Below are 16323 nucleotides of genomic sequence, written 5' to 3'. Positions count from 1 at the left end.
GGTCACAAGTGGATCAAAATCAGTACGAACTCCAATAACAACCCTTTTGAAATAACGAATGAGAGCTTACTGTACTTGGAATATAGAAATGAGGAGTACTTACTTGTCCTTTAGTTAAGTCAGGTCCTTGTGGCAATAAAGACTGCAAAAGTTCCATTCTTTCTCTAAGTGGAGGCAAAAGCATTGGGGCACCAATGGAAAGAGTTTCACTCACAGCTGACTGGACACAACCAGGGGTAGGCATATCAACAAGCCTGCAAATATTTTTCCCTCTTGTAAGTATATACAGACATAGTGAAATTTATGCCAAACACTAACATTAAAACAAATAAATATGTAGTTTTATACACATGGATAACTCATCTTTGATGCATCTGTTGTGGTCGCAATTCAATATTTCACTGAGTTTACTTGGCTTCTTCCCAGCTAGTTGATGGCAGTGTACTAAGAACTGTCTTCGTCACCCTAGTATTTTACCCACAATTTAATTACCTTATTCCTGAAGAAGCTACATGAACTTAATGAAATATTTAATTGCAACAACAGCCGATGTTCCAAAAACTGGAATTATTTATATTTGTAATACTTTCTTGGGTACACACTTTTGTAATTTTAATGTTAGTCTCCATTATGTAAGTGATCCTTTTCACAAGAAGGCTAGGATTACAACCTTATAATGTGCCACAGTACATTAATGATACCTTTATATCCACAAAAGTAATAAAATGGCATATTCTTATCAATAAGAGGCTAATCACAGAAATATTATATCAGTAAAATTATCGACAATTTTAGTGATAATACAGTAAATCAATCCCTTCCTTACATACACATTGGTATCCAGTGACATAGAAACTTATTACCTGAACAGAAGATGCCTCAGGGGTTTTGCTTGATCTCCCAACACTGAAGTAGTCATTCCCCCTGTCACTGCAAGGGACAAGTGAGTACACAGGAGCTTCAAACAGAGCAAAACAAACTGGTGATGTTCCCTGAAAAAATAAAAAAGAGCAACTGTAGAGATAACATCCACATCATGTTGTTTATACAATATATACAGGGTGGTCCATATCGATGGGACTCATTTTTCTTCTTCAGACAATAGGAATATTCTATCATTTTTCAAATGCATTGCATTTGGAAGCCTGAGCTTGGGTGTTTATATTAATTCAATTTTCATTTTAGTGTTCTAATGAATTATAGTGTTGTGGACCCAAGTTGAAAATGCTTGTGATGCGGAAGCATTCCTCATTAGTGGAAGCTTCATCATTACACCACAAAGGCGATTCAGAAAATATTTCAAGAAGCACGAAGAATCATCTCGGAAGGTAATATTGTGTGCTGTGAAAACATCCGTGAAGCAGCTAATGCTGACAAGAAACTTTAACCTCGGCAACGTAGAATGTCTCATAGTATAGAGAACATTTAACGCCTCGCAAATACAGTTGAGCAATATCCCAACCGTAACAGCCACTGCTGAACACTACAATGACATGTGAATCACTTTTTCTTTTCCTAAATGAAGCAGATCGGTCTTACTAAATTCAAATGCAACAAGATGGTGCCACTAGTCATACATAGGGGGGGTACAGCGCCTAGTGTGACGTAGTGTGGAAAACGGCATGGTTCTGCGCTCTCTGGCTGGTTCCACTCGAAAATTATCCGCTAGAGGCGCTGGTGTTGACCCCGGTGCTTGGTGTTCGACTGCTTATAATGAAAGTAAATGGGGTTTTCGCTGCAACGTCTGATTCTTTTACATGAAGCATTTCTATGAATGTGATAATTGCTATGATATTTGGTACAGTGGTCGCGAAGATATTAACTAACATTCTAGACAGTCGACCACGTCCTGTTATCGTCATACTTTCGTTAATAATACTTTAACCATGTTAGTCAGTTTAATTCAAACTCAGTATCAGCACAATAGGTAGCAGCAATGGTGCTATATTGGAAAGGAAATTTAAAATTTACATATACTGATAACTTTATAATTATTATATTGATAAAAATGAAAGAATAAACTAGAAACAACAAAAATTACAATAGCATCAAATTATGCCTTTGTTTACAAGAATATTTATAAGATATCAATGATATACAAAATATATATATATATATATATATATATATATATATATATATATATATATATATATATACATATATATCTTTGTTATCTCTTTCCAGGATAAAGCAAGTTTTGTATCTACAATTCTGAGCTTCAGTTTTCGAAACTCATCATCTGATCAAATCACTTCCAAAAGTAGAACATATAAGTGTCACTCTATGCGACCTTCCTCCAAGCACTCATTTGAGGAACTCCAACATTCACAAGCCTGCACCTTCAGCAAGATGAAAACAGATACTTATTCACTGCTTCCAATTCACATGGCATCCACTATACATATCCATGAATTCCACAACTTTCGAATTTTTATCAGATCATATCACGTTTAAAGTTCATTTTTGTCATAAAAGGCTTCTGGATAACTTAAAGATTCAAGTTATTATAACATTGCCCAGTTTAATGCTTTAAAAGCAACAATTATTGTACAAATATATCACCATTACATAATGCTGAATTTGTACTTATCTTTTCCATCACAGCTTCCCCTCAAGTCACAGACAACTATTATCAGAGCAACTAGTTCAAGCCAGATCTTTTAGTATGTGCAATCTTCAATTGTTTTTGTTTTATATTTTTGTCCATAAGTGCTTAACAGCTTGAATGTTTGTGTTGTAAATGTACATATTTGCTCTGTTAAAGCTATTTTACTATGTATATTACAATATACTTATTTAATGATTACAATTACCATTTTTTGAATGTTGATATAAAATACCAAGTATGACATCATAATGTACATTGAACAATTTTAAAGAGTTGACCTTTGTATATAAACCTTGAAGCCAATGCAAATGTACACAATTTCAATAAATTTAATTATAAATTTGAATATATCATATCTTTCTTGTCTGAAAGAACACATATGATTGAAGATATTTGTTTTTCATATTGCCAGTCAAAAATAACTGTTATGACTAACTTATTATAAATATTGCACAAATGTAGAACGTTGAACTTAGCCTAACCTTTTTGAAATGTTGTTATGACAATGTATTATTTATATTGTCATACTGGCGCTCAACAAGGGACGAACCCACAACAACAGATCTGAGCACTACTGAGACTTTTAACATATAATAATTAATATAATGCCTCTATATTTACAAACTGTTTTCATGTTTACCATTATAATCATCTGAGTATAACTGAATATTTGTTTTCCAAAGAGTATAAATGAATATTTGTTTTCCAACAATACAACAAGAACATGTTCATCATGAACCAATACAGTGCAACTACACATAGTGAGTTTTTAGTACATAATAATGTTGAAAAACAAACAAGAAAAATCAAGTTCTACATACCAACAATTATTATCTATTGAAGTTCCATATGAACCATTTTTACATAAAACAATGTAGCTACATAAAATTTTTATTTATTATCAACCAATGATTCAGAACTTCATTCTTAATCTGAGAGCATAATTTCTATATTAATCTTTATTTAGCCAAAAATATATTAATTATAATTTCCTACATGTAGAGTAAGTTACCTATGATCCAACTAAGTTTCCCATTGGGAATTCATCCATTTATCTAGGAACATCAACTAACAAAACAAGAATCTAAGTCCCTGCATCAAAAACAAACATCCTCAGATTTATGGAGTGTCAAAACTAAGATTTCTTACATCACAAATCAATTCATTCAAGAAATGTATAAATTATGATGTGCGCACAAACATTATAAATCATAAATAACTGTTGTTCCTGAACTCACAGCGTCACGGCACGAATTTCCTATTCTGCCCTTTGTGAACACATTTTGGAGCCATAATGCATTCTAGCATTTTAAAGGAACCTACTACTTGACTTAAGCTTGGATCAACACGTCTTTGCTTCTTGTCAAGTTTATTTCTATTTGAGCCTACAATTCAACTCTTGGAATCTTAGAGCTCTAGTAAATGTTTTTAAGCCACAGCTAAATCTTAGCATTAAAATCTATTATGCACATGCTATCACATTATATTATACATTTTTTGCACTCCAAAATACACTTAACAAAGAATATTTGTTATATTGAATTTTTCCACTGTTAATCACAACTAAGGATCAAGATATATAAATGAGGACCAATGTCGGATTACTAAGATCAACTTAAGGCAAACTCTAGATATGAACTTCATACCTGAACTAATGCTTCAGACTCAAGAAGCACGAAAAGTGAAAAAATTTTGACATTGACATCTGACAAACGAAAAATTATGCATAAAGTACTGTGACTCACCGTACCTCCCTTAAGCAACAGTCTAAGAGAAGAACTTAACCAACCAACCCTCATGGGTATGGTTGTAAAATGAAGCAGTATTTTTTGTTCTTCAAACTAACAAAATAAACAACATGTTATCAGTTAAGATATCATTATCATGTTTTGTAATGATGAAGAAAATATTGCATTATACATTTATGAAGTATGAACATAAATATTGGATATATAATCTCAGATGCATGACACTGTCAAACATATACATGTGTGTATTAGAAAGAATTTACAACCATGAATCAATTTTCGATTATCAGAATTGCTTTGAGTTTGCAATTGAGAAAATACTATCTGAAATCGTCAAATAATTAATCAATCTGTGTCTACTCTTAATATAGATCACACTTATAGAGAATGACATCACACTGACAATACCTTGTGAAAGCTCATTACTATAATATCTTCAAGTGCAAAGATATCATATGATCATGTCAAAGTCCTTTAATATGCTGTCAAAATAAATCACAAATTAACGTTGTTATCCAATCTTGATAAAGCACCAAAGATACATGTGCATCATAAATAGAAATATATATATTCATGTAATAAATATTTCTACATTAAGTGTCACAATAGGACTCACTATTGCCTTTACGTGAAAACTTCACAATGCTTTCATGCAACTGTGGCATGGAATTATGAGTGACGAGCTTGGATCATCTAGTGGAAGTCTCTGCTACATGTCAACTTCATAAAATATACGAGGAAACAATCCATCTTCAGGAATTATTGACTTAACAATTCCCTAATAGCAAATAAAATAATTCTCGTATATAAGCATTTTAAATGCCCTTACATTCTTGGTACACTACCACTGCTTAACTAACATCTTGGGTAACATCTTTCACCAGCTATTCAAGTTTGTTACATAGATGAACTATTAAAGTGTTTTAAAATTTGCTTTTGTTGTGCATAATAATGCCAAGTTTCCCACAAACGTGCGGAGTTATATTTAAGTATAATAAACTTAAATATAGTGATCATGCAACTAAATTGTGCATAAAATAAATCACAAACTTATACTTCAAAATATTATATTGTATTTTTTGTCCATCAAGATGAACAGTAGTACTGTGGCCAAATATACCTCCCTAGACCAACAGTCTAGAAGATACTCCCAACCAACCACCCTTTTAAGTTGATGTGTTAAGCAGTTACTACATCTATGTAAGATATAGCAGCTAAAGAAACATCAACTTGTTCTTGTTTACTTTGGGCAAGAAACTTCTGCACAAGATCACCAATTTTACATTACAAAATAAATAAAGAAGTATCATGTACATGCCTACTTAAATATTTTATTTGATTCCTAAATTTAATTTGTGTTATTGGCTTTGGAGTCTCCAATTAGAAGCTGAACTCCGAGTATAAGCAGAGTTTCTATAAGTTTTGCTACGGCCACCATCACTATCTGATCGGTAATACTCTATTTTATCATAAACATCACCATTGTTATTGCTCTCTCTGCATACTGTGTTTTGCACCCTTGTATCACATGATTGTTTATCATGCTGCTGTTGAACTCGATTACCAACATCAGAAGATGTTTGTTCGTTATTATTAGAAAAAGTCCTAGAATTTCTATAGAATTTATTAGAATATCTATCCTTATTTATACTATTATTTCTATTGTTTCTTTCATTTGAATTCAAATTCCTATTTTGATCCTTAGCATGTGAAACATACGCTACTCTAGCCTTATTCTTCGGATTATAATTATTCCTGTTCGTGTCATTGAACCTTGCAGAATTATTTCTAAGAGATTGAAAATTTTCAATTACTTGCAATGTTTGCTGCAATGTACGTACATTATTGATCACCAAGTGTTCACTAATCCTGTGTGGTAATAATGAGGCTAATTGTGCTATCAAATGAGGTTCTTCAGCATGAGGCTGAGTAGACTTCAAAATTTTGTAGTTCTTATTCGCATATTGTAACAGGCTTACATTACTCTCTTTTGTAAAAGGAGAATTCAAAGTTTGAGTCAACTTTACTGATTTCCAGCGGTCATTCTGATAATGTGCCAAAAAAGCCTCTTTAAATTCAGAATAAGTGGTAAACTGATTCTTTACTTCTAAGTACCAAGTTCTAGCACAATCAGTTAGAAGTTTTGGTATGTACTTCAAGAATTGACTTTCTTTGATGTCATAAATATCTAGGTTTTCCTCTACTTTTTCTAAGAATTCTGATGGTGCAAACTCTAAAGATATCCCATCAAAATGAGGGAAATGCCTCAAGTCCTGTGGTTTAATGAGAACTTTAATTTGACTCTTATTACAATTATTCAATGGAACATCTACTGAATGACTAACATTATTCATATGACCAGCATCATGTTGTGCATATGAAATTTTGTCCTCAACATTATTATTAGCAACTGATTTGTTCTTCCTCAATTTTCGACGCTTAGATGCTAATCTTGTATTTCGGTATGGACCACTAAGCATACTTACTCTATCATGATCTGAATCTGTACTATTATACATGTCAGATTCAGTATTCACTCCTATATTATGTCTAACAAGACTACTTTTTGGTGAACCATGACAAACTTCATCTTTATTCCCAACTGTATGTTGTCTCTGATTTATAGTGTGAGAACTCATTTGAGGTGTAAAGTCACTCTGTGCTTTAGCTGTATTTTTAACTGCTATTATATCATGAGTTGATACTGGTGTTAATGCATTATTAACTACACTCATGATATTGGTTTCTATTTGTAGAAGTGCATTCTTAACACCTAATTCCAAAGAAGAGTTGATATTGCCTTTATTATTTACATCATGCAACTTATGCAATTCATCATCTCTATAATACGTATGCCTTGTACTAATATCCACCGACTTATCACTATCAACATCACTCCTAATTGCATCATTCTCTGGAACGCGAGTGATAATAATATGCCTTGCACTGCTAGACATAACTTCTTTATCAACCTCATCATGTTGTATGCCAATAGATTTGACATCAACCTGTGGTTCAGTTGAATTAGCATACTTGGTTTCACTTCGTAACTTAATTAGATCATTACTTAATGTACCAAGTGATACACTACACTGAGCACAAACCTCAAGACATTGATCCAGTTGAGAAGTAAACTGTTTGGATAAATTACTAACTGTATCATCTAATTTTTTATCCATATCCGCAGCAAGATAAACTAGCTCATCATTCATCCTTTGATCCAGTAATTGAACTTTCTTTTCTAACTTTTCTGTTCTATCTAAGCATTCCTTACGGAACTGTGAAATATCTACCTTAATTTCTCTAAGTTCCTTACTTTGAGCTTTACTGGCTTCAATGCTTTCTTTCATCTGACTCTGCACAGCACAGATACCTTCTTTCATTTCACCTTGCACTGCAGAGAAACCTTCTTTCATTTCACTTTGCACTGCAGAGATACCTTCTTTCATTTCCGCCTGCTGCGATTTGAGCATCATCACAATGTCAGCCAATGTGATCTCCTTCTCCATAATGTTAGGTATTGAAACTAATATCAGAAACAAGAATATTCACAACTCAATAACTTATTCTTTCCTATCCAATAATTATACCATTTGAGTCCTCATAATCTAAGTTTAACCATGTTAGTCAGTTTAATTCAAACTCAGTATCAGCACAATAGGTAGCAGCAATGGTGCTATATTGGAAAGGAAATTTAAAATTTACATATACTGATAACTTTATAATTATTATATTGATAAAAATGAAAGAATAAACTAGAAACAACAAAAATTACAATAGCATCAAATTATGCCTTTGTTTACAAGAATATTTATAAGATATCAATGATATACAAAATATATATATATATATATATATATATATATATATATATATATATATATATATATATATATATATACATATATATCTTTGTTATCTCTTTCCAGGATAAAGCAAGTTTTGTATCTACAATTCTGAGCTTCAGTTTTCGAAACTCATCATCTGATCAAATCACTTCCAAAAGTAGAACATATAAGTGTCACTCTATGCGACCTTCCTCCAAGCACTCATTTGAGGAACTCCAACATTCACAAGCCTGCACCTTCAGCAAGATGAAAACAGATACTTATTCACTGCTTCCAATTCACATGGCATCCACTATACATATCCATGAATTCCACAACTTTCGAATTTTTATCAGATCATATCACGTTTAAAGTTCATTTTTGTCATAAAAGGCTTCTGGATAACTTAAAGATTCAAGTTATTATAACATTGCCCAGTTTAATGCTTTAAAAGCAACAATTATTGTACAAATATATCACCATTACATAATGCTGAATTTGTACTTATCTTTTCCATCACAGCTTCCCCTCAAGTCACAGACAACTATTATCAGAGCAACTAGTTCAAGCCAGATCTTTTAGTATGTGCAATCTTCAATTGTTTTTGTTTTATATTTTTGTCCATAAGTGCTTAACAGCTTGAATGTTTGTGTTGTAAATGTACATATTTGCTCTGTTAAAGCTATTTTACTATGTATATTACAATATACTTATTTAATGATTACAATTACCATTTTTTGAATGTTGATATAAAATACCAAGTATGACATCATAATGTACATTGAACAATTTTAAAGAGTTGACCTTTGTATATAAACCTTGAAGCCAATGCAAATGTACACAATTTCAATAAATTTAATTATAAATTTGAATATATCATATCTTTCTTGTCTGAAAGAACACATATGATTGAAGATATTTGTTTTTCATATTGCCAGTCAAAAATAACTGTTATGACTAACTTATTATAAATATTGCACAAATGTAGAACTTTGAACTTAGCCTAACCTTTTTGAAATGTTGTTATGACAATGTATTATTTATATTGTCATAATACGGGAGAAAAAATATGCGTGGAATGTTCTTGGCAACTAAATTTTTGTATATGAATTAGGTTCATTATTATTATCATCATCATCATCATCATTTCTTTTAAAGATATACACACTGAAGCATTTTTATTTTGGATATTTACTGTCTCTTTTCTTCCACTTTAAACTAATCGCGGCGATGATGATAATGATGCTTGCATGAAACGACACGGGGAACCCCACAAAACTTTCTTAGTGCCATCGACATGAGTGTAAGGCAACTTTGAAACCAATGGGACAAGCGACACGGGATGTTCACACTGTCACACTAGTGACACACACTTCCAGACTGTAAAATAGCATTCATTGCACATGAGGGTCCAAACAGCAAACGACACGTTCATATGGCGTATTCGCATGCTACTTGTTACTTCGGTCGGAAATCTCCTTAAAGGAAGGGTGCTGAGACCGAAGCGACGTGCTACAGGGGGAGTTCTCAACTAAGTGACAAGCGACATGGTGCCTTCAGTCTATTAGCAAGCGTTGCTTGCGAACAACAGATAGGCGACACGATAAACCGCACATTACAACAACAGATCTAGGCGACACGATAAGCCACACGTGTCGCTTTGTCGCTTGTGCGTCGCTCAAACTGGGCCATTTCCTCAATAGCTTGCAACATGTTGCCGTGGTTTGTTGTTCGCGCATACGCGATGCAATGAGTGTCTTGCTTTAGTGAGATTGCGCACCAAAGCGACAAGCGGCACGCAACACTTATCGCTTGAGGATTTCACCAACCGAACGCTGGCCTGTGCTTCCCGTCATGCCGCTACGATGTAAAATGTTGCTCTTGATTGGCTCCTTTCCAAGCAACATGTGTCACTTCGGTATGAAAGTTGCCTTGGACCGAATGACCCGTGTCGCTTTGGTGTGAAATCCTCGTATCGTTTGTCGCGTATCGCTTTGGTGTAAAATCTCCTTGAGGAAACGGTGCAGTCAGAGCTTATGTCCCTACGGTTCGAAAGGCTGCATTGATTTCCGACTGCTCGCTTTCAAGCGACATTTGTGGTTTGTCGCCTCGGTATGAAATATCTCTCAGGATACTATTTATATTCTAATAACATAGAAAAATAAACTCTAATACACAGTCCAAGACCTGACGTCCGGAATCACATTGCGATGTTTCTTCTTCTGTTACGCATGCTATTTATTTATTAATTTTATTTTACTTTTCTTTCCAAATTAATGCCATTTCGTGACTGCAAATCACTCCACAAATATAACTGTTTCCATCAATTCACTTACCGCCTTTCTAGAGAAACAAATCTACACATTATATTCCAAAAACTAACTAAGCCGCATTACTTTCATAACAAAATTAGCACCTGGGTCGATCGCACTGCCATCTACTTGTCATCGTCTCGGGAACCAGTTCCTTGGGTCGTTTTCCACACTACGTTATTCAAGGTGCTGTAATAGGGGCATGCATATTTAGTTTTTGACGAAAAAACGAAATTTGAAAAAACACATTGTAGTGTTAACACATTGTAGTGTTAATTTTTCAAGTTTTTGAAAAGTGTGAGATGCATTTTGTGACCATGTTTTGTCACGAAACAATGCGAAATGAACTGCAAAAAGCGAAATTAACTCTTAAACACGAAATTTAGGGTTTATTCACCGTTGTGACACCTTCTGAGGTCTGAATTATCCTGAGAGTTATGCAATTCCCGGAAAATTGATTAATTCTGCTCTTAATATTGGAGAAGCAAAAATGGACTCCTTTAGACAGAAATAAACTTAATACTCTGATAACTACATAAATGTGCTATTAGAAGTGAAATGTTAATTCTGTGGAATAAGTGTAGTTTTTAAATCAAATTTAGGATTATATTCACAATTTTAAAACCAAAATGTCTTTTTCTATACCACTTTTCATCCAATTTTTCACCGCTATAACACCGATATTTTATTTTATTTACCGCTTTTGAACCCGAAATTGACTCAGTTTTTGTACCAAAATTTTGATTTTTTATTTACCAAAAATATGTGCCTCTAGTCGTACATGATTAGTGCCAATGAGAACCCTTCAAGACCATTTCACTGGTTCCTCATTTCCCGATTCAATGGTATCAATTGGCCATCCAGATGACCAGATGTAGCTCCACAGGACTACTTCCAGTAGGGTTACCTAAAAGAAAGTGTACACCACAAGACCCGACACAACTGCATCATTGGTTGAAACCTCTGGAGGAAGATAGAGGCCATTCCGACCAATTTGCTGGTCCACAATATGGACAGTAACTTCGAGAGCCCAAGAATGTTCTCATCAAGGTGGTGCCCATCTACGGGGTTCTATATTCAAATGATGAACAGTGCTGTAAACTCTTGTATCTTGGTTATGTATTACACATAATGCTTAATAAATGTGCTTGTTCTATTCCTAGAAATGTACATTTGAAATGTATCCATCAATATGGACCACCCTGTATATGGATATGTTTTAACCTATTCCCTCAATTATTCTGCAATAATAAGAATTAGACATTTCTATTCATATCATCTACATTGTGTATTCTATATATTTAAGCTACCACCTGCACACTACAACTTGCATATGGCATGATGCGAGGTAAGGTTCTACATATTCACAAGCTTGACCATTTGCGGAGGTGATGTGATCAGTACCATGCCCTGTGCACCTTACCCTCCTCCCTCCCCAGTACACACTGAACCCCAGAGCCTCTCCATGAACGAACGTTGCTGGAAAAAAAAGTTCACACCTGAAATCATCCACTCCACAAATTTTCCAATTTAATATTTTGTACATGCATTACAGCTCTTCTAGTGTTGATACTATCTATATGTGTGTTCACATCCACAAACATCACTTATGATAACGTTTTCACTTTGCAATCAACACATTCAAAATCTAACAATTTGATTTACATGTGAGTATTCTAGTCTTACACAAGGAACTTACCTTGAAGAAGGAAACGGAGGTGGTGGTCTGTCACTATCAAATCCTTCACAATAGCTTTCGAGAAAATGTTTCAGAAGCAAAAATGTACTCTCTTGCAGATCAACACAAAAAGGCCGATGCCATGCTACCAACTGCCTGAAAAACAATGAGAATTCAAAATGGAAGAATGGATGAATTTTATTTATTTATATACTTTTTAGAGTTGCAAAAAGCCAGCTTTTTTAAAAGGACGGTTTTTTCCGATAAAAGCCGGCTTTTTTTGGAAAAAACAGGAAATCTTGGCTTTTTTGGCTTTTTACCAATTACAGCTAATGTATTTCACTTGAAGTTACTGTTATGAGATTACAGGTTTGTAGTGACATATTTTACAACTAGCTTAAAAAATTTACATGATGTAGCAGCCAAGAGACAGATATTGGCCAATCCCAGTGGACACATATTGTATAGTGGTTCAGATACAATTTTAACCTTAGCCCTTACCGATGCAGGGCCACCACTTCTACTTTTTGGATCTTACAACTGTTTGAAAATAAACTATATTGCTCCCTAGGATGTGCCCAATATTTCTGTATTACTTTTGTTAAAAAAAAAATCATAAATAGGAGGCAAAATGCACTTGGTGGGCATATCAGGTGCAATCTTTAAATGCGTCTCATTCGAGACACTCATGCCAGTGACAGTGTACAATTAGTTGGTAATAATGGTAATTATTGTAATTATTATATTTAATAAATTGCACCTCTACAAACATAAAAACATTAATAAAAATTATTATGGATATTGTGAGTCTTAGTGAATGATACAATATATGGGAGACACTAATGCAATAATTGGTTATTATTTTTATTATTGATAGTAATTTTTGTAATTATTATAATTAATAACTAACTAACTGCACATATATAATCAGCAAAGGAAGCAGTGATTCAATAATAAAATGGTTTCTTGAATTCTAGTGATAAAAAAAGGGGGGGGGGCTGTGAGTCGCCCCCTGATATGTGTTTCTTGTACAGCATGAGTAAGCTAGTATTAAACCTAAACATGTAGTACTGATGAGCACATCTGAGCATAAAATGTGTTAAAAACAACCTTTTACATGTTTGTGTCTCAATTTAAATGTTGTCATAAAATATGAAACAAATGTTAATATCAAAATATTCCATGTTTCGGAACAATTAAATATCTTTACTGTTCACAAAACATATGCAGAAGTATACGAATTACGTGAACTTGTGTATATTTCCTGTTTAACGGAGCTTTGAAGTGGAAACGACACGTGGTTCCTGGAAACCAACCCTTAAAAGTAAATGCAACCTTTCGAACTGAAGCAACATAAGCTGCAAGTGTCACTTGCCACTTGGCGTGTACACTTTTCTCAGGGAACCTTCAGACCGAAGCAACAAGTGACATGTGTCACTTGGAAGCAGACCCTCAGTAATCCATTCACTTTTTGACCCAAAGTGTGACAGTGAGCTGAATATGTCACTTGTATGTTGCTCGGATTATACTGTTTTCTCAATGGCATGCATTGTGCCGCTTCGGTCTGTTGCTCTTGCATGCACGGTGAATTTTTTGCATTATACTGAAGCAGACTGTGTTGCTTGTCAATTGTGAGTACAGTCTGAAAGCTCCTTCAATGGCACCCATCATATCACCTCGGTCTTTTTTGTGCATGTGTGGTGGATTCTTGCTTGCAGACTGAAGGGGCTCATGTCACTTGTCACTTCAATGTGACACCCCCCACTGTGTGTTGCTTCAGTCTGAATGTTCACTATACTTAACAAGATTTCATGATGAAGGTTGTGCGAATTACTCACAAGTTTAATATATATATATATATATATAATATTAACTTACGTTTTGCGAGTATTGAGGTAACTCCTGCAACGTTTCGGGAAGCAACTGCTCCCTTCCTCAGGCTGCTCATGTTTAGGTTATGTGTAAATCTTCACCACGTCGAACTCTCCATAGGTTCAGGATATAGGATTGGTAAAAAGTGTATGGTTAAAAAGCAATAAAAATCTAAAACCCATTACAGGTGCACGTCAAACTACCATGCAATTTTCCCAATTAGAAACTGCTCCTTGGAATGATGAAACTTTAAAACTGTGTATAGCCACAGTTCGCGTGTGCTGCAATACTTCAATGTTTCCTCATAGAGCGCAAGGTCGGGCACTTCCCCTTCCTTTCCCCTCCATTTTTTCCCCCATCTCTTCCTCCTCCATTCCCGTTCAAGTCAAGTCCAGCGTGAATTCCTCTTCCGTTTGAGCTTTGTGTGCTACCAATCCTATATCCTGAACCTATGGAGAGTTCGACGTGGTTATGATTTACACATAACCTAAATGTGAGCAGCCTGAGGAAGGGAGCAGTTGGATCCCGAAACGTCGCAGCAGTTACTTCGATTCTTGCAAAACGTAAGTTAATATTATATATATCTTAACAAGATTGTTAGCTACTTCATCAGACATTAAGATTTAATTTAGCCTGTAAATAACAGAGAACAAATTGCAAGTACTATTGTTGGAAAAGGGCTGGCATTTTGATAGAAGGTTCCTTTTTAAATCATGAATGGGCCTCTGGAGTGAAATAAAGTAATGCTGTTGCCTTGTAATAAGAAGGGGTCTGAGGTTCAATCCTCAGTGGTCAGAGTGGTTCAGATCTCATTTTCCAGATTTCTTAACCTTTTTAGCACGTATGGATATAATTGGAAAGTTCACAGCCAACGCATGATTTTTGACCCTTTTGTGAAAATTAATTGAAGGGCTCTGGTGTAAAACATGGTAAGTGACATTTTGGAGTTACAATGTGCATCATGTAGTCCATCGTAAATGGAGTCGAATCGTACTTGAAGTGTTTTGTTTCGTCAACGGATGACAGAGCTAGACGTGTTGAAAGTTATGGTATCTACCAGTTGTTTCATGTAAAGGATGGTAAGTAGCAAAGATGGCGGCGAAACGGCTGTTACTGAATTGCAACGTGTCTCAGAAAGTTTACGAGTATTGAGGCAACAGCAAAGATGAGAACGAGTTAGAAAGTGTATATGATTCCCATAATGACCCGGAAAATGTACCACCGACTAAGAATGAGGAGAATGAAGAGGTTGCCAATCAAAAATGTGACTAAAACTGTGCATGGCCACGTACATTCTATTTCATGTAAAACGTGGTATCTACTGTAGATACCATTGTTTACATGCAGAGTGCTCATAATGGCAATTTCGAATTAAATTTTACTCTCGTAACTGGATGTGAACTGCGATCTAGTAGAGAAGCACATACTTTTCTTCTACTAGATATAAATAACTGTAGTCACATAGAAATTTGTTTGATTTTTAATTGGGTATGTGCATTTAAGGCTGCTTTAAGATACCATGCCTTACAAGCAACGTCAAAAATGTATTACACTTAAGGAATATGTAATTTGATCTGAATCATAGCTGATGACTCAAGGAAGTAATTTAAGTAATTTGTACGCTTCGTGTCATACCATTTTTGTTATTAATACGTTGCCTAGTAAACTAAGAGTGTATTTTTTTATCATCACTTGTAAGTTTAGACCCACCCGTTACTTGCATGTGATTGTTATTTGGGAAAAACTTTTTTTCAACGAAGCACTTATTTGTTAGCTATCAGAAAACGCTGAAATATGTGCCATACAATGAGCAGTTTTTTCTCAATTCATCTTTTTATGTGGAAAATTGTCATTTTTTTAAAAAAACAATAGAAATTCGATTATCTCGAAAACCACTAATTTTCGGACGGGGTATCATATGGCCAAATTTATTGCAAATTGTCTCTACTTTAGTACCCTTTCAGGGAATACATCTAATTACAGGTCACCCTGTATATTTACTTTCCAAGTATTCAGTGGATTATGGATATTCATTACAGTAAGGTAACATTTTTATTTATTATTTATCAATTACTATTTTTTATTAAGTACGATTACATTGACATCGGACAATTTAAGCGGTTTCAACATCACGAGAAATAGCAAATTTACCATTCATCTGGGAAAAGAATGATGACATGAAGAATACAAGAAATAAAGTTGACATTGGCATACAAACGTATCTTCAGACACTCAATTTTGTGTTCAAATACAAAATACTAAAGTTTACAAAATA

At 34.3% G+C, this 16323-nt stretch overlaps 1 protein-coding gene across 2 annotated transcripts in view; it reads right to left on the bottom strand.

Annotated features, from left to right (window-relative positions):
- The window catches only part of LOC145984969 (putative E3 ubiquitin-protein ligase HERC1), a 309625-nt gene that overhangs the window by 246431 nt on the left and 46871 nt on the right, over nt 1-16323 (bottom strand). For both annotated transcript variants that reach the window (XM_083118420.1, XM_083118421.1), the window contains exons 12-14: nt 12198-12332; nt 864-992; nt 104-254 (exon numbers count right to left, since the gene is read on the bottom strand). In XM_083118420.1, coding sequence (XP_082974546.1) covers nt 104-254; nt 864-992; nt 12198-12332 — 415 coding nt within the window. The remainder of the gene's footprint in view (nt 1-103; nt 255-863; nt 993-12197; nt 12333-16323) is intronic.

The sequence above is a fragment of the Lepisma saccharinum genome, chromosome 3 (assembly GCF_977018435.1).
Source record: "Lepisma saccharinum chromosome 3, izLepSacc3.1, whole genome shotgun sequence".
Taxonomy (NCBI): Eukaryota; Metazoa; Arthropoda; class Insecta; order Zygentoma; family Lepismatidae; genus Lepisma; species Lepisma saccharinum.
This window is presented reverse-complemented; position numbering and strand designations above follow the sequence as displayed.